General features: G+C 34.2%; 1 protein-coding gene across 1 annotated transcript in view; it reads right to left on the reverse strand.

The window, feature by feature from the left end:
* METTL25 (methyltransferase like 25) overlaps window positions 1-20,088 on the reverse strand; it is a 103,656-nt gene that overhangs the window by 43,144 nt on the left and 40,424 nt on the right. Inside the window, exons 6-7 of the mRNA XM_021689852.2 lie at window positions 3,725-3,819; window positions 1,042-1,071 (exon numbers count right to left, since the gene is read on the reverse strand). Coding sequence (XP_021545527.1) covers window positions 1,042-1,071; window positions 3,725-3,819 — 125 coding nt within the window. The remainder of the gene's footprint in view (window positions 1-1,041; window positions 1,072-3,724; window positions 3,820-20,088) is intronic.

The raw sequence follows: 20,088 nt of genomic DNA on the forward strand, positions 1-20,088 counted from the left end.
TTATGGTTGTTATGCAGAGTTAAGTCTTTATCTTTCCCATTGATAAGAGTTTCTAGAGATTTATTTTTTAATTTTTTTTTTAAAGATTGTATTTATTTATTTGACAGAGAGAGAGAGACACAGCAAGAGAGGGAACACAAGCGGAGGGGAGAGAGAAGGAGAAGCAGACTCCCCACCGAGGAGGGAGCCCAATGCGGGGCTCGATCCCAGGACTCTGGGACCATGACCAGAGCCAAAGGCAGACACCCAACGACTGAGCCACCCAGGCACCCCCAATGAATACATTTTTTAAAGAAAGTTCTTAGCATCATGCCTGGCCTAGTAAATACTCAGTAAATGGTATTTGTTGCTATTGTCATTTTCAAATTATTATTTTTAAAAATTTAAATTGACATATTAACATTCCTTAAAAAAAAAAAGCAAAAAAGAGATTTCTAAAATTTAGGTCTAACAAGAAAAATCTTGTGAAAAGCTTAAAAAGAATTCTTAAAAATTTTTTAGAAATTCCCAATATGTTTCATGAATTATAAGGTAGAGGATAAGGCAATTACACAGATATTCTGGGGATACATTTAACTTCTGTTTATATGTGCAAGCCCATTTGGCTATTTCAACTAATGACTAATCAAGTAAAATAAGGAAAAGAGTTAAAAAAAAAAACCCAAAATGTGTGTTTTGGACTATAGGTAAAAAATAAACTGAATGCTATATCATGGTTACCTTTGCTTGAACTAAGTCCATAAAAGCCTAATAGTCAGCAACAGCAGTCTTTAGAAATATTTATAGACTGTTTATTATGAAGAAATGAGACATTAGTACAAGAAAATAATGTAGAAGTTTTCTTAAAAGTTCAATTTACTTTTTCTGAAAGTTCACTTCTCTTTTAAAGTAAACTTACAGAAAATGTATATATTTGAATATGAAGAGGTGATATTTATTAAAAGCCATCAGGTTTTAAGTTCATCAGCAGGTCAAGTACGAAGAGTACTTTAAGGAACCATAATGTCCATCTGCTATATTAGAGTAAACATTCTTACTTACCCCTTGGCCAACTGCAACTCGTTCCAATGCCTTTGGAGAAAAAATAAAGAGAAAAAGATAAGACAGAGACTGCTCATATATTTAGTCTTACCTTATAAGACTTATAAACACACTGTATAAGGGCTTACAAAAGTGACATTAAAAAAGATTAATTGATAACATGTAAGTTTATACATTTAAAAGTGTTAATATCATTAAGGAATGTTAACCGGTATACTTGTATAATTTAGGGTTGATTTATATTAGATGTGTGTCATGTACACAAGCACAAACATACCTTAACCGTATACACTCCTTCAATTTTAGAAAAAATAAGAAAACGAAATGAAATAACATGCTCTTGGCTCACTTTTAGTTTAGCTAAAACAATCAAATAAATCCAAAACTATTATTTTTTTAATCTAAAGCTATTATGTGTGTGTATATACAACTTTTAACTTATTTTCATCTAATTTTTTATAAACGTAGTTTCATATTTTATTATAGAAGGTAATACTGAACAGACTGTATTTTAAAACTTAGTTTAGAAAAGTATGTATAGTTTTGATCTACCTGGTCTGCAATTCAAATCAAATTCACATATGATCAAGTGCCCAGTAGAAAAGAAAGTAATACATATTTTTATAATTTTATACATAGCTAGTTTTTATATTTATATTTATTTAAGATCCAGAACATTTTTAGAAAATATTTCCTAATATTTCTAATAAATACTCATAATCCAACATATATGAAAGGTATATATGAAAGATTTGCCATAATTTAAATATGGAATAGAGGCTTCTAAAACTTTCATTTTTTAAGAGACATAAATTTCCACACTTACGTAGTTTATATTTATATATATTATATATAACTGATTTATATATATTATTTATAACTGAATTACATTAAAATATTTTAATATTTATATTTTTTAAATTTTAAATAGTTCAAACACAAAGAAGTAAAATATAACAGATCTGCATATACTTCCTATTCCATTTTAAAAGACTCATATTTGCTTTAGATAGATGTTCTTCATAATCATATACTTGTTAGATATAGCTGAATCATATACTTCTAAGACTAATGGTAATTTACAGATTATCCTATATAAGTACAATTTTTTCAGCTACACAAGCTCACTGACAAGGTAAAGTACTTGCCACAAGTTGTATAGCTAGGTAGCAAGTGAGCAGGAAGTAAAACTTTGTTCTATGAACCCTGATTAACTTCTCCTGCCCTCATACCATGAAGATTTAGTGGGAAAATGAGTTCACTGTATAACAAGTTGCTTCACAGAAAGTGTTTGAAGAAAAAAATTGCAATTTTTCCATTGACTTGAAGGATACCTTCACTGAACATTTAAAGCCACAGATTTATGAATACAGGAGAAAGATATTATGTAATTTTCATATTAAATTAAACAACAGGCCCAGAATAAATTTATTATTGAAGAAAACACTGATTTTCATTTACAGGACTATTTGTGCTCATTTCAGATTAGATTTTTGTGTTATGGCTTTTGCTAAAAGACTGAACTGAATAAAGAAACAAGAATTTTTAATAAGTTGCTTGGTGTTGATAAAAGTATCTGCTTTTAGGTAAGTATAACTAGTTAAAAGTAGTCAATAACAAGACTACTTTTAGTATGTGTTGCTGATGAGGGATTTTAGAAATACAAATGATAAATTAGGATGACATAATAAAAGATAACCAGGTAGGTGATAAGAAGTTTCTTGCAAACATTAGTATTTTTCTTGGCCAATAAATAAAGATAATGAAGAAAATAAACCAAGTGTTCATGTCATACTAATCTAAAATATTTTACAGTTTTATCAGGGTTAAAGTATGCTGACAAGATTGTATTAATCTAATTAAAATTTTATCTCTGGTTAGTACCCTTAACAATTTATCTGAAAGCATCACCAGAAAGGTCTCGTTCTCCTTTTTTAACCCCTAAGGCTTTGATTATTTGTGGAAAAGGTCAGGTATGGAACAAAAGGCAATAAAAAATGCACAAAAAAAATGTTCCTTAGCCTCCAAAAAAGAAGCCAAGGTAGCCAGGGACTGGGATGGAGCCAAGGAGAGGGGCTTTCCATAGGAAGCTGACATCGGTCAGGAAAAGTTATTAAGTGCAGTGTGGTCTATAAATTCTATATTCTGAAATTTATTTTTCAAAAATGCTTCTTTTTGTTTCTTTGAATGTTTATTTTCATAGCAACCACTTCTGTTTTATGAATGCAGTATATTCTTTTATCTAAGGGATATTAATAGCTATTTTACATTATTTTATTTTATTTTGTATAGTCTCCACTTCCACCAAGTTTCTTTTCTTCTTACCTGATTTCTGTTCTTTCACGTTAGAAATTCTTTAGGTATCTAGAGATTCTTGGCTGTCTGCTGATAATTAAAATAGGGGTATCATAAACCTGATTAGAAGTATTATGCTCATGAGTGAGGACTGCTAATTGTGGGCTTCATCATAAAGATGACATGTGTCCTACTTATTACCACAATGCATGTAAAGTAGTAGATAATGTTGTAAGGGCAAGTCATTTTTTTCTTAAAATTTGCAATGCACAAAAGCATTAATAATGATGCTCTGCAAAACTTGGCATTTAATTCATGATATTAGCCAACAATAATAAATTCTGCAACATCTGGATAAAGCTTAGTTCAGAAAAAAATATAATCATACCAAACATGCTGACATTCTGGCATTACGACCACAGCACCATCTCTCTTCTTTTAAATACTGGCACATTGGAAATCCCCACTTTTCTTGGGTACTTTCTGCAGATGGAAGAAAAATATGGATTATTTAAATAAGATTCTTCCTCTTTCAGTTAAAGTAAACAATCTATTAAGAAAGAAAAGCAGTCATTGAGAGTCAAACAGTAGTTAAACATGGAGGTAGTAATGTTTAACAGTTCATGCCAATCTGTTAATTGAAAGCATATTAATGTTATGAAAGTGGTATTTTCAACAACAGCTGTTTTGTGTTTAAGCTTTAGGTCTGATACTAACCAAATTGCCAAAATTATTTTTCTAAGATTTAGCAAAAGCAATTTAAAATGGAAGTACTCCTCATGTTCAGTGTAACTATAGGAAATAAGTAATGAGATACTGGACATTTACTGCTGACCTGATAAGATTTCTAAAAAAAAAGATTTGTTAAATGACATTTGGTAATTTATTATAGAACAATATTAATTCATCCCTAATAACGATGAAGCCTCAATTTTTTTTTCAGCCACTATATTCACTTTCCAGGAAAAGAACAGCTGTATAAGCTCTTCTTTTTCATTTTATTAACAGGCTGCAATATTTTCAATTGTGATCCAATTTGGCTCAGTTGCATATATGGTTTAAGTAACAACAACAAAAATCAACATTCACTGCTTAATCACACGTATCTTTTGCCTAACTCACTTACAAAGTTGCACATGCAATCTGCGGATGTTCAAACCCTTAATGCAGAACTATTAATTACACAGGGATTTTGAAAAGGAAAACAAATTTCTTTTTTAAATTGAAGCCTAAAAATTAAGAGCTTAAATTTTATCAAGACTGTGACAATTTAAAGAAAAATACAAATTTTCTATTAGGTTAAAAAGTAAAAATAGAATTAAAACCTCGAAAACATAAAAACACTTTAAAATAAAATATTATTAAAAAAATAAATAAAAAGAAAATACTGCTGAAGTAGAATCCACTAGGTAAACTTCTCTGCTATGAAGGATCAGATGACTTTTGACTCAAATAGTGAAAGTTTAAATTTCATGCAGATCATATGCCTGTGAGAGTGGTTTCTTCCAGTTCGTAAATTAAAATTTATAATAGACTTTACTGATAATCAGTTGGAAGATATGGACCTTTCCCTGGGAATATAAATAATAATAATGCTAGTGTTTATATAGCACTTAATATTGTGAGGCACTATTGTAAGTGCTTTAAATGTATTAACTAACTAGCTTTAGTCCCTACAGCAACTCTTTGAAATAGGTACACTATTACTCTCATGGCTTAGCTAGGGAAACTAAGCACAGGCAGGTTAAGTAAATTGCCTAAGTTGCAAAATCTAGCACATGGTGGGGTAGGATTTAAACCGAGGCAATCTGACTCCAGAGGCCATACTCTTAACCACCAAGCTATATAAACAATTTCAATTACACATGCACAGGACTTGTGGAGCCCTTGAAGCCCATCCAGGTCCTGGGGACCCTTGGACTACTTCCTCTAGTTCCAAGATGACTTGAAACAGCAGTTTGAGTTTTATTTAAGGCTTTATAATTTTACTGAGACATGATTACCACTAAATAAAAGAATTACTGTAAGGTTTTTTTTTTTTTCTTCTTATAACCAAAAAGAGAAATATCTAGATCTTACTGTAAAGGGTAAGGGGCTAGAGAGGTAGGTTTGTGCTATTTTATTCAGAATAGTTAGGAAAGGTGCTAACCAATAAAATAGCTATATCTTCCCTTTCTCCTAGCCATTCTCTTACTCCTTGTGACAATGATCCCAATGATGGGATTAGTCCTGGCAGTCCCTAGAAAGACAGTGGTGAAGCTGTGAGTGTGTGGTAGGGGGAAGATGGGTGGGAATTATCCAGCGGAATACTGAGTTCTGGGATTCCCAGATTTCTAGTAATAAAGAGAAGATGAAGGCAGGGATACATAGGACCCCTGGTATCCCTCTTGATTTCAGATGACATAAATATGGAAGCCACCAGCGGAGGCTTCTGAGCACATGGGGCTGTCATTAGAAAAATGAAGACTAGTAAAAGAAGGTCTTACTGCATGTTCACTAACTTGTACTGATGAAGGTGATGAGGGTAGAGAAGGGATATGGTGTTCCTAAGGGCACATAAAGCTATTCTTTTCCACTACAATAAAGGCCTACAGAAGGGTAGTTTTTGTGTATTAGGGAGCTTCCTCTCCAACCCTACATAACTGTGATGGCAGAAGGGCAATCTTACTCGATGTATACGGCTCCCTGAATCTCTGGCCAAAACACCTAAGATCCTAGGGCTCTTATAGTTTATAGGAATTGCCAGCCTTGGTTCAGGGTTATGTAAAATCCCATCAAAGCCTCCTTCCTTTGGACACCTGGTGGTTGTGGAATCTCCTTGAAGTTTTCTGAATCTACATCACAGTTTCCTCTGTGGTTGAGGTCATGGTGGCCTCACAGCTCTGCTCATTTTTTAAAAGTAAGTGCAAACAACTGATACAGAGGCAGGACATCCTCAAAGTCAAACAAAGCCTTTCATGTACAGGTTCAATATTATCTTTGGAATCTATTTCAGCAGCTTCATTTTGACTGCAGTGAAGAAGGAGGCTCACTACTATGTCCTGAATCCAAGTCACAGAGTTCGGGTTTCTATTGATATCAATCTCCTATTTAACTGTGTTCATACATTTAAATCTAGTCAAACTGAGCTTTAACCACCCTTATCAGTTGCTTTTCCCTAGGATCACTTTCAGGTTATCTTTAAATGATAATTTTGGAATAGATGAAGTCTCTTGTATTTTTCTTCTATCCCATTTCTTTTTTGTTGGCTTTAGAAATCCATTAATCTCAAAAAGGAGAGCTTCTACTAGTTCTTCCTTCTTGTGTTAATAATATTATTATCCACTTAATTAATCAAGTTTTAAAAACCATCTTCTATTATTCTTTCCTTTAATCCCCAAGTTCTTATATACACAACCTCTTAATTATACCTCCTTTTCATCTTCAATTCTTCATTAGTTCTTGACTGGGTAAATGCAATACCTACTTACTAATTCTCTTTTTCTCTTTCCTTTAGTCTTGTCCATCCTTTATATTAAGAGGAACATTATCTTTCTAAAATAGACACATCTAGAGCGCCTGGGTGGCTCAGATGGTTAAGCATCTGCCTTTGGCTCAGGTCATGATCCCCGCGTCCTGGGATCAAGTCCCGCATTGGGCTCCCTGCTCCTTGGGAGCCTGCTTCTCCCTCTGCCTCTCTCTCTCTGTCTCTCATGAATAAATAAATAAAATCTTTAAAAAAAAAATTAAAAATTTTTTTAAAAATTAAAAAAAATTAAATAAAATAAAATAGACACATCTAACCATGTCACTCCAATAGCTCTTGTTTCCCTCACCACTAGCATCTATGAGACAAAACCTAATGCGTATTTTTCTTACTGTGGATTTTCAGGAGGTTCTGATACTCCTTCTTTGTAATATTCTCTCCCTCTGGTTCCATGATACCATGCTCTCTTATTTGTGGCCTAATGCTCTTCATATCCCCTGATAGTTTGTTATTTTGTGTCTACTGAATGTTCATAAGGATTAATCCTATGCCCCCCTTCAAACTTTTTTGAAGAAGGATTCAAAGTGAAATGATTTCAGTTGGTAAATAAATGTATGAAGCAGCTAGACAGAATAAAATAGGTACTAATCAATTTGTATGGTAACTAAGTATCTCATTTGTCCAGTCTTATTGCTACTTAAAGCATAATTTGGGCATAATACAACTGTCAAAATTGCCCAAAATGAGTCTGGGGGCACTCACTATCAGTGAGAGCCAGTGTGTAACCTCTGCTCCATCTCTATGCTTTCCCTAGGCAATCTTACCTATACCTCAATATACACTAATGATTCCTGTAGTAATTTCCTAGGGCTGCTGTAACAAATTACTACACACTTGGTAGCTTGAAACAACAGAAAGGTATTCTCTTACATTTCTGGAGGCTAGAAGTCTGAAATCAAGGTATGGGCTGGACCATGCTCTCTCTGAAGGCTCTAGGGAAGAATCCTTTCCTTGCTCCTTCCTAGCTTCTGGTGGTTCTGGCAATCCTTGGCATTTCTTGGCTTATAGTTGTACCACTCCAGTTTCCGCCTCTGTCTTCACATGGCTGTCTTCCCTCTGTGTCTCTCTGCTTCCTCTCCTCTTCTTAGAAGGACACTCACCATTGGATTTAAGGTCCACCTTATTCCATTATGACCTCATCTTAACTAATTACATCTATAAATACCCCATTTCTAAATGAGGTCACATTCTGAGGTTCTGAGTTGACGTGACTTTTTGGGAGACACTATTCAAGCTACTCCAATTCCTAAATTATATCTTCAACGACTCTTCTCTAAGATCTAATTCTACATCACAAATAGCCTAACTACCATCTCCAAATAGTTATTTCATCGGCACTTGATAATCAACATGTCCAAAATCTAAATAACTGAATGACACAAAACCAGATATCCTAAAGTTTCCTATTTCCGTGACTGGCATCAACATTTATTCGTTTACATGAGTCAAAAAAATTCAGGAATCTTCTCAGATACCTCTTCATACGTAGCTTGTTTTAGAAATGCCAGTTTATTTTTGCCCTAAATATTCCTCAAATCCATTCATATTCTCTATTTCCACCATCCCAAACTACTATGCTATGAAACTGCTATGAAAGTCTCTTGATTGGTTACCAACACATACTCTTGCTCCTTTTTATTTCAGTTCCAGTATTGCAAAGTGATCTTTTAGAATATAAACCTCATCAGTTCATTTCCTGATTTAACAGGTCCTTCTCCTTTCAGATTGAAAACCAAGAAACAGACTCTTAACTACAAAGAACAAACTGATGGTTACCAGAATGGAGGTGGATGGGGGGATGGGTTAAATAGGTGATGAGGATTAAGGAGGGCACTTGTTACGATGAGCACTGGGTGTTGTATGGAACTGTTCTATCACTATATTGTACACCTGAAACTAATACTACATTGTAATGTTAACTAACTGGAATTTAAATAAAAACTTCAAAAAGAAAGATTAAGACCCTGTTCCTTAACGCGATCTGCTCATGACTACCTCTCTGGCTTCATTTCACACCTTGTTCTGTTTCACCCTCTTGTAACATTTTCAGTTCCCGAAGCTTTGGAATTGTCTGTAGTAGCTTTCCTATCTCAAAGCTTTGGAATTGTCTGTAGTAAGCCCTAGATTTCTATGCTATACTCCACGATTCTTCTATACCCATATCTTTGTAAACAGCCCCTTTGTAAATAGACTCATTTCAAATTATTCTTTTTTTTTTTTTTAAAGATTTTATTTATTTATTTGACAGAGAGAGACAGCCAGAGAGAGAACACAAGCAGGGGGAGTGGGAGAGGGAGAAGCAGGCCTCCCGCCGAGCAGGGAGCCCGACACGGGGCTCGATCCCAGGACCCCGGGATCATGACCTGAACCGAAGGCAGACACTTAACGACTGAGCCACCCAGGCACCCCCTCATTTCAAATTATTCTAATTGATGTGTACCATCCATCTGCTTACTGCTAACTCCCTGACTGGTTTCCATTTCACTTAAAATAAGACTTGTAATATCCTATGCAGCTCTACATGATCGGTACTCTCAACCCAGATCCATTGCCTCTCTGAGCTCCTCTCCTACTATTCTTTCTCACCTCCACTCTGGCTTCTTGCTATTCCTCAAATATGCCAGCTTGTTCCTCTTGTGTGGAATGATTTCCCCCCAGCTATTCACTCAGTAACTCAATTACCTTTTTCAACTCTTTGCTGAAATCTCACCTTTTAATAGGGTTTCTCCTGACTTCCTATTTAATTTACCTAGTTAGGTTATTTATTGTTCATTCTGCTCCTAGTGTTCTTTTCCAATGTATTCTTGATCTGAACTTCTTTTTAAGATTTTATTTATTTATTTGACAGAGAGGGCGAGAGAGCACAAGCAGGGAGAGCAGCAGAGGGAGAGGGAGAAGCAGGCTCTCCGCCAAGCAGGAAGCCCAATGTGGGGCTCGATCCCAGGACCCTGGGATCATGACCTGAGCCAAAGGCAGACGCTTAACCATCTGAGCCACCCAGGCACCCATGATCTGAACTTTTATAACTATTTCCTAACTAGTCTCTGTCCCTGATCTAGCTCTATGTCAATCTATCCTCTATAATGCCAAAAATTACTACCTTTCAGAAATGTAGATGAGTGTATGCAATTCCTTTGCATCAAATCAACACACAAGAGATATTTTTACGGAACAAAATGCATTTTGTCTCCCACTGAATAATATTCTGACACCCCAGCATAGCATTCATGGCTTTCACAATCTGGCTCTAATTTGCTTTTTTAGCCATATTTTCTGTTTCCAACATTCTCACCCTCAGCTAACTCTCAGTTATATATCCACAAGGACTTGTTTTATTCAGAACAAGCCACACAGTTTCTGCCTCTATGCCTCTTCTCCACAAAGTTCTCAAAATGTCCTTCCCTACTCATTCATCTTTCTCAATGAAGACCAAACGTTACCTCTTTTAGAAAGATTTCCTTTATCCGTTAGTTGTGAAAACTTGTTCTCTTCTAGTCTTAGCAGTATTTTGTTTATACATCCATCATTTACTACTTCTTTCATTCATTTTTTTCAAAAATTCACAGTCATAGCTGATTATAATAGGTCTGTGGGCCAGGAATCTCTCACTCTCAGATATGCATGAAAGTTCTCTGTAATTGCTTCTGAATTCCTCACTAGATCACAGGCCTCCCTATGGGGTAGACAGTATCTCACTTTTCTTACATCCTCTAGTGCCTTCTACAGAACTTTGTGGAACTGAATAGAAAGAATGAGACAGATGAATCAAGATTATCTACATATCCTCATTATATTTTGGAAAAAAAATATTCTTTTAAAATTTCTTTAGGGGTGCCTGGGTGGCTCAGTCATTAAGTGTCTGCCTTCGGCTCAGGTCATGATCCCGGGGTCCTGGGATCGAGCCCCACATCGGGCTCCCCGCTCGGCGGGAAGCCTGCTTCTCCCTCTCCCACTCCCCCCACTTGTGTTCCCTCTCTCGCTGTCTCTCTCTGTCAAATAAATAAATAAAGTCTTTTAAAAAAAATTTAAAAAAAAATAATACTAAAATTTCTTTAAACCTAAATGAAATCTGACTGAAATGATTTCATCTGGGAAGAACAAACAGGTATTACGCCTTTAGAGATACAAATTTCTGTCACCTAAGTGAATAATGTCAATTTGCATTATGCCTTCCTAAATAGAGGATTTTAGAATATCTTATTTAAAACCACAATAACCATTATTGAAATATGGGGGGGGGGGGAAGATAGGAAAAAACATAGGTAAGTGATTTTTGAAAAATTCTGCTTTGATCACCATATACCTTACCCTCCACTCTCCTGTTTATTAGTTTCTTTTACTGTTTATAACCTGACATTACATATCTACTTATTTATTTTTCTATTGCCTGATGCCTTCTTATTAGAATATAAGATTGATAAGGGCAGGGGCTTTGTTTTGTTCGATCTTGTATCCCTAGTACCTAGAATGGTCACATGACTAGCATGTGACAGGTACCCAATACATATTTCTTATTAGGAATGAAAAAAATTACAAAATCGTGGCAAGTAAACCAAACTAAAACTAGGCAAGATTAACATGAATATCTGAAACAACAACAAATAAATGAAGATACAACTTATATTTCAGAGAGGAGAAACTGACATCCTAAAGACATCACTTCTCTCCATAATGATCTTTAAATTCAATGCATGCCAATTAAAATCCCAACAGATTGTTTTATGGATCTTAACAATCTAATTTAAAATCCATTCGATACATGCATCATCTAAATCAGTTTTTACTTTGAATTTGGTCAGCAATATTTATTATGATCCATATATTATAAAGAGAATGAGATAATTTTAAAATCATTTTTTCTAAGCATAAAAAATTTTGCAACTTTTCATATAAATTTGCATTATAAACTACACATACTTTAATCTTAAATGAAATACTCAAGTAAATTTATCTATTTAAGCCTTATTAAATGTTTGATGTGATCAGCATTTCAATTCTCCTCTAAGCAAGCTGTTTGGATAAATAAAAGATTTCTTCTCCAAACACTATAATTGTTCCAAATTGCTAATATCTAATAAGCATTTTTAGTATTAATTATCTTCTTCCTTGAAAGATGGTCTGTGCTTTTTGTATCCATACTACAAATATGATGAAGAGCTCTAGCAAAATATGAAACAAAGATGCCTTATTGTTCGACTTTCCTATCTGATGTTGTTCACCAAGTGTGCACTGAGTCATGCCATCTAGAATTGCCAACCCCAGACAATGGTTTTGCTGCTGTCATTAAGCCCTGCTTAATTCAAATCTCTTCTTTTGTGAAACTCATTCAGTAATCCTGAACCTGGTCTCTAAAAAGAGTAAAACTGTATCTGTATGTCTAATAGTTGGTAGAGCAATGAAAGTAAAATTATCACTTTTTAAAAAATACACGAATAAGTAAAACCCCTTTGAAAGAGAAAATACATGAGGTTAGCTAAGAAAATTCTGAAAAAATAAGAACTTTGGGGGACTTCCTCTACCAGATTTCAAAGGTTCCAATAAACTATACTAATTAAGGCAGAATAGTATTATCAGAAGAATCAACAAATTAAGGGAATTCAAGAGAACTCAAATACATTATATGATAAAGGTATCATTTTATATCAGTGTGGCAAAGCATGAATTATTCAATAAATAGCATTTAGAAAAATATAAGATTAGAGCCATTTCTTGAATCATACACACAAATAAATCCAGATAGATTATGGAACTGGATAAGAAAAAACTATAAAAGTTAGAGGGGAAAATTATAAAACAAACGTTAATCAATACAGGAGAAGCTAAATAGGATATGATACATCCATTCCAAGGAACATGTTGTAGTGTGTAAAACAAATTTATGAAAAGAGCTCCAAAATATATTGCTAAGTAAAAGGGCAAAACTATATTGTTCTTTTTTTTTTTTTAATCACACCCTCTTGCTGGTCTTTCTTATCTTCCCAACCTCCTTTGGAATGTCCTTGAGTTCAGTCTCTGTACTTCTTCATCATTTCTATTCCTTATGTGATCTCATTCAGACTTACTATCTATATGTTAATAACTCACAAATTTCTTATCTTTAACCCAGATTTGTCCTCAGGAATCCACAATTATCTATCCAATTCATAATTTAATAACTTTAATTTCTAAGAGGCATACCAAGCTCAACCTATCCAAAACTGAACAACTTCCCTTTTAATTTTACTCTTTCTGTAGTCATATCCAATTCACTAAATGAAAACCCCATCTTTCCACCATTTCAGGTCAAGAACTTTTATGCTTTTTTTTTTTTTTTTGACACCTCCACTGTCAATAATTTCTGCTGACAATACTTTAAAAATATATCCAAAATTTAATCATTTCTTTTAATGCTCCCCTCTGACCTAAACCACCATCATCTCTCACCTGGATAATAGCTCGCCTGGTTACAGCACCCTAAAGGATCTCTGTGCTTTTGTCCTTGACAGTGTTTGGCCAAATATGTATCATTTGCCAGCCCTCTTATCTGTTTTTAAATTTAGTTTATGTTCCATGTCATTCTCTTCTACGATGGAGTAAGACTGCTTAGGTTCCTTTAAAGTATTCTTTAAGGGTATCTGAAGACTTACCACGTAGAGACTGATATACTCTCAAGTAAAGACAATATTTGGATTTTAGTTGTAAAAGTATAGAAACTTATTTCTCACCTTAGAGTTTTATAGTTTAAAATTGGCATTAACACTACAGGACAATTCTATGAAAATTTCTTGATTTTCATTTCAGCTTTTAAACAGGGTTAAGTGTATATGGCATTCAAAATATTACCTAAAGATAAAAGACATATTAAAATTATATTAAACTGTCCCGATTTCTGAAGCATTTACATCTTGCCGGGCTTTTGAGTACATTAAAACTAAAAGGATAAATATGATTAAATGACTATGTAAATCAGACATATACTCCTCAGCATTAATAGCAAATATAATAAAGAATAAAGTCAAAATAGTACAACTAGAAAAAGAATAACTAGATAATTTAAAAGTTCTTCTAAAAATTAAAAGTTATAATAATTTAATTTATAATTTAAAAGTTATTCTAAAAATTGCTCTATTCTCTAGAAATGATTAGAATAAATATGGGTATAAAAATTTAGTAACTTCAAAAGATAAAATTTATACATAGCTATCAACAATGATTTAAGCTGTAAAAGAAGTACTAGGGAAAGATCCTAGAATTCAAGACATTTAAAGAAAATCACAGCATAATGATCATATTTTCATGTTAAGTAATTGATATATTATATAAATATGGATTGAGCCCCTACTGGTCCTCTCCTCCTGCCTTCACCAGAACATATCTTCAATTTAAGTCACTAAAATATATAATCCATGTATGGACTTTTCTACACAGATTATTCAAAGCAGTAAAGCTAGTTAGTTAATGGTAAAAGAGTAATTTATTATTTCTCATTTGTTTCTCTCTAGATCATGACAGGTATAATCCTATTTATAACATCTTTCTTTCTGCATCTCATCTCTACTTCTGGTTCCATTATATAATCAATGTATTAGTATTTCACTTATCCTTTGGTTAAAAGTACAGCTAGGCATGTAATCTCAAGGGAGGGAATATGTAAATTATAGGGTACATACAACAGAAAATAAACAACTAGTTAAAAATGTATATATTACTTTGATAGAATCCTATCTGTGATAAAATATTTTCTTTTAAAAAACATTTATTTATTTATTTTAAAGAGAGAGCCAGAGAGAGAGAGCATGAGTAGAGGGAGGGCCAAGGGAGAGGGAGAAGAATCCTGGAGCAGACTCCCCAGTGAGCCCAGAGCCCAACTCGGGGCTCAATCCCAGTACCCTGAGATCACGAATGGAGCCGAAATCAAGAGTCAGCGGCCCAACTGACTGAGCCACCCAGGCGGCCCCTACAACGCTGTTTCTCAGTGAATCCATCTGGACACTACTGTCTTGGTATTTTTGTGCATGGCCATAAGAATGGCAAAGTCTGGGTGCTGAGAGAAAACACTGTGTTGGTCTGGCCACCACTGTGATAGTAGCTCCCAATGGCGCTTCTCACTGTGCCCAAAAAGTTTCTCCAGCTGTTCCTGATGGGCTCTTTCACAGTCTTTTATCAGTCTTGATAAAAGAGCTTACATTGAGACACATATGGAATATCTGAAACATTAAGTCAGTAAGACAGTTTTTAGACTAATATTATGCATCATGGTGTGACTTTATTCCAATGAGAATTTTACTCACTGTGCCAGACTGATGATGAAACAAATTTAGACAACTTGCTTATAATTTATTTACCATGGGAAAAAGAAATGTGAGAATACTATATTTGTAGCAAAATATTTTTCAAGATCATGTGCTCTACAGTATACAAATCCAAGTTTGTATATAAACCTAGTAAAATGGGGGGGCCTGGGTGGCTCACTAGGTTAAGCACCTGCCTTCAGCTCAGGTCATGATCCCAGGGTCCTGGGATCGAGCCCTACGTTGGGCTCCCTACTCAGCAAGGAGTCTGCTTCTCCTTTGCCCTCTGCTCCCCCACCCCCTGCTCATGCTCTCTCTCTCTTTCAAATAAATAAATAAGAAATAAAATCTTAAAAAAAATAAACCTAGTAAAATGTAAATTACTTTTTTAAAAGCCTGTTTTATATTAGTTTGATAGCCAACCTTCTGATAAGAATTTCTATTAGCTTTGACTTCACATTATTCTATATTTGAAACAAATTATTTGTCTTTACTATTCTTTTAAGTAGATATAATAAGATTTAGATTTTAGATTTCTATTTTAGATTTAATCACATTTTTTATTTCTTTTATTTACCGTGAACACAGGGAGAACTTGTTTTATGCTGAATAAATACAATCTGCATGAGCTTCAGAAACCACTTTATTTTAGTCATGAGAAATAACAAAGTGCAAACTAAAGAAAGAAAGGGCCAAAATGTATTAAAACTCTGTATTTAACTACTTCTAGACAGCAAGAAGATGCCCTATGGCAAAAGTAAAATCAGTGCCAATACTCTAGAAAACGTACAACTGACTGAAGATTAGATACAGCTGTCTATGTGATGTAATTGTATAAAGACTGCCAAGTATATCTAGAAATCTCTACATTATTACCATATTAATTGGCAAGAATTATTCTGAGACATAAACCCAGCTGAATAGTGAGAAGTAATGTGATATTGTAACAAAAGCTTATAAACAGCTGAATCTACAAGGCTGACAGTAAAGTCTACTTATCTGCTATAAGATTACAAGAGCAATACCTTATTCAAGCTGAGACTGCTCCTGATGGTTTCTGAATTACTAAATAAGCTAATAAACTGTTAATATTGATAGTTAAGTAAATGAAAATGTAAATATGCACTTTCTATAAATTATTGTTAGGTAATTTAACTCTTAGAAATCAAACTTCGGGAAAAATAACATGGCCATTATTACACTGATTTTCAAAAACTTCACATTATCATCCAAATGCAGAATCAAAGTAGGAAAGCAGATACCTGTTCATGCAAATCCAATATAATTAAGAAAAAAAAAAAGATAATGAAACTAAACCTAAATGTCATGATAAATATAGGTGAGGTTCAGCTGAAACAAAAGGCATATTTTGGAAAGCTACATTTGAGTCACAGAATCATTACTGGAGCCATGAGAAACTGCCAAGGTCATTGAATTGAGCCCCTTTCTTTTCACTAAATTTACAGATGACCCACAAAGGCTAACTGATTTATCCAAGGCTGTAGCACTGCAGAGACAGATGTAAAACTCTAGGCAGTCAAACCATGTCCTCTTCTATGTGGTGTTCTGGGACTCCCCTGGGCATTTAAACGTCTCCATCTCCACGCTTCCAATATAACGTACAACTCTAATATAGCCCCAATTGCATCGTATTACAGCGGTCTTTGGTTAGCTGTCTTCCCATTGGGCTGTAAATTTCTTTAAAGTGCTTTATCTAGAAATCCTCGGTATCTAGCAAAGTGGGCAGTTAGTGGGTACAAAGCTTCTGGTGTGTCTTCCAAATCTCAGCACACTCTGTGTTGAATAAATGTTTTATTGATATTCTCAATGCCCAAAGTTGTTACTAAATCAGCTCTTATGTTTTCATAACTGTTTCAGAGTCTTCATTTTAATTTCAGGTTAGTTTTAAATTAAAAGGAATTGCTAAATAAAATTCTATGCCCAATATCCAGATTCTGGATCAAATATTAATGATTTATAGAAAGCTAAAAGACAGTTCATTGAAAAAGATTATGAAATATAATCCATCCATCTGTAACTCATTTGTTTTTGAAGCTTTCTTTTCTTCAAAGAATTGTTGTGAAATATAATCACAGTTTTTCAATAATAATTTGTTTTTATTTTCTCAAATTTTAGGCTAAAATTCTTAGAAAACAATTTAAGTGATGAACACATGATACAGTAGGCACCATGACACATGAATAAAGTAAAGTATTTCCTCTTCATCTTTAAGTTTATGAATATAAAAAAATCCCTGTGACATTCAGGTAAGAAACTGCAGTCCTTACGTGAATAACTGGACTGAAAAAGAAACAAACTTGGGGAGATACAAATACTCATATCTGTCAAAATAAAGCAACTCATTCTTCTAACAAATACATATTTGGTATCTGCTATATAATAGATATTGTTTGGGATGTTTAACAGATAAGGCGACTTGCAGTTTAAATGAGCAAATTCACTTACTTATAACAAACATAAATTCATATTTAAACTATTTGTTGTAGCCAGTGATGTGGTGAAGCTGGCTCATAATGGTTCCCGAGAAAGCTGACTGTGTCATTTCGTCCCAGTTGATTCAGTGTCATCAGGATAATAATTTGAAACTGGTCAAGTAGGGTTTATTTAAACCATGGAAATCAGAAAACATTGATATTAGGGGCTTTTATTCAGGTGCAAAGCCAACCATTAAAAATTTACCATCACACTACTAGCTGCAACCCATTAATGGGTCATAAAATCAACTCAGTGGATTGTGATCAACATTTTCTAAAATTTAATAGAAAGGAATAAAATAAACACAAGAGCATGCATTGTGGGTTGTAAGACCCAGCACCTTTCAAAGAACAAATATTAATTAACCAAAAAGAAAAAAAGAATAAGCACTTTTTTGGTGAAATTTCAGTACCAGTTTTATTTACCTATTAATTTGTAATGACATAAAATGTATTCCTTAATCTGGATCAGAGTTAAAAAAAAATGTGAAACCACTATTATAATCAAGAGAACAAATACATTCTTCTTCCACAAACATGTTTTACAACCTTTGTGGTCATCATATGCTTTGTGGTTAAAGATTAGATGCTTTAGAGAGAAATAAAAACTTCATAGTTAATAGGTGAATATCTGGAAGTTTTTTTTCTTCTCAAAGAAAACAAAAGAGGGAATTATAATTTATGACACAAAGGAATCTGAGTTTGTGTAGATTTAAAATTAAGTAAGACCCCTGTCTCACCAGGATAGTGTGCTTTCATCGTTTTGCTCCAGTGTCCTCTGGAATGTAAACCTTCGCTAACCTTCTGTTCCTTATCTTTGCTAAGAAGGGCAAAGCCAGCTCAGTACCTTGAGAATTTCCAAACTACTTATGTCAACATAATGATTTCTTCTCAAGATGCCTCATCAAACACACTTGTTTTTTTTCTTTAGTTTTAACCAGTACTGAATCAGTTTTTTTCTTAATTCATAATTTTATTTCATGTTATTCCTTTATTGAGTACTTGCTATATGTCACATATTTTGGTGAATGTGAGGCATTAAAAGAAAAAATTTAAAGATAAACTTTTTGTTTTAAAGTTTGTCAGAGTCTACTATGAGAAATAAATACTAAACCATCCTGAAGAGATTAAACCTAAACCATTATTTAACCATGATCAAATAATGTGGTAGGTGCCAAAGCAAAAGAGCACTCGAAGAGATCATTGCCCCTCTCCTTTCACAGAGTTAGTGCTCTCATTTTACTCAATCCTCAAAATCAGTACACAACAGAGGACACAGGAAAGAAAGCAGGGGGAAAGAAGGAGGGGTGGGAGAGGAGAAGAAAAAAAATATCTTGCAGACATAGTGAGGTGTTCAACAGTCACTCTTAACACCTGTCTCCTTTGCCTGCCTCACCAGGGAAGCTGAAAAAGTAAAATATTTACTTTTCCAGACTCCCTTGCAGCCAGGAATTACTTTGTGAACTATGTCTAGACAAGGAGACATGAAATAATTATGAGAAATTTCTGGTCAGATGTTTTTCACCCTCCTTGACAGAAGGGTTAGAACGCCTGAGGAGAAAGTCTCTAACTCATGCCACTTCTCATGAAACTGCAGCCCTGAGAGGGAAGTAGAGATGTGAACCGTGATGTCCCAGAAGCAGTGAACCAACCCTAGAACTGCTACTCCTGACTTCTGTTTATGTGAGGAAATGAAGGACTTTATTGTTTACACCACTGTTGGGTGAACTTGCTATTATTTACAGCCAAAAGTATTTTAAAACTCAGGTTCTGGCTTAGATTCTAGGTACGGTTAACCACTATTTTCTTTCTTTCCAAGATGGGGGTCTTCAGAAGTTGCATGCCTCCTACATTATAGGCAGAGCTTATCCTGAAACTATCTTGGTCTCCTTTCTCTCAAGGCCCATTTGGCCCAAACAAATAGAAAATGAATAGAAAAAGCTAATTATGTGGTATAGGCTATAAAACCAAAAAAGAAAGGCAAAATCAAAGCAGGATACAACTATTAAAATCATGCCAATTTAATAGAATATTGGTCCTAGCAAATAAAACATCTGATATCTACATAAAAAGAGAGTTTACAGAATGTGGGAGATGCCACATTTATCTCATATTGAGTACTTATATTTATTGAACCTTAACACAAAATAGAGACATTTAAGGATAGTGCTGCTCCTAAAAACAAAAGGTGAGTATTACCATATAAGCTGGGCCAGAGACCCCTCACCCTTATCATATTCCAGAGAAGGAAAATAGCACCATGTCACTTTATTTGACTGTGAACAGTTATAGTGTACAAAACTGAAGAGAGAGAAGCAGAAATTAGGAAACTGTCCTAACCTTGTATGAATCTCCGCCAAAGTCAATGTCCTTTCCCAGTTCTCAAACCCAAACTAACCAAGCTCATCCATATTTAAGGATTGCTATTCTTAAAAAGAGGTGAGGACCAGAATTAGTCTTC

Source organism: Neomonachus schauinslandi, chromosome 5 (genome assembly GCF_002201575.2).
Source record: "Neomonachus schauinslandi chromosome 5, ASM220157v2, whole genome shotgun sequence".
Lineage (NCBI taxonomy): Eukaryota > Metazoa > Chordata > Mammalia > Carnivora > Phocidae > Neomonachus > Neomonachus schauinslandi.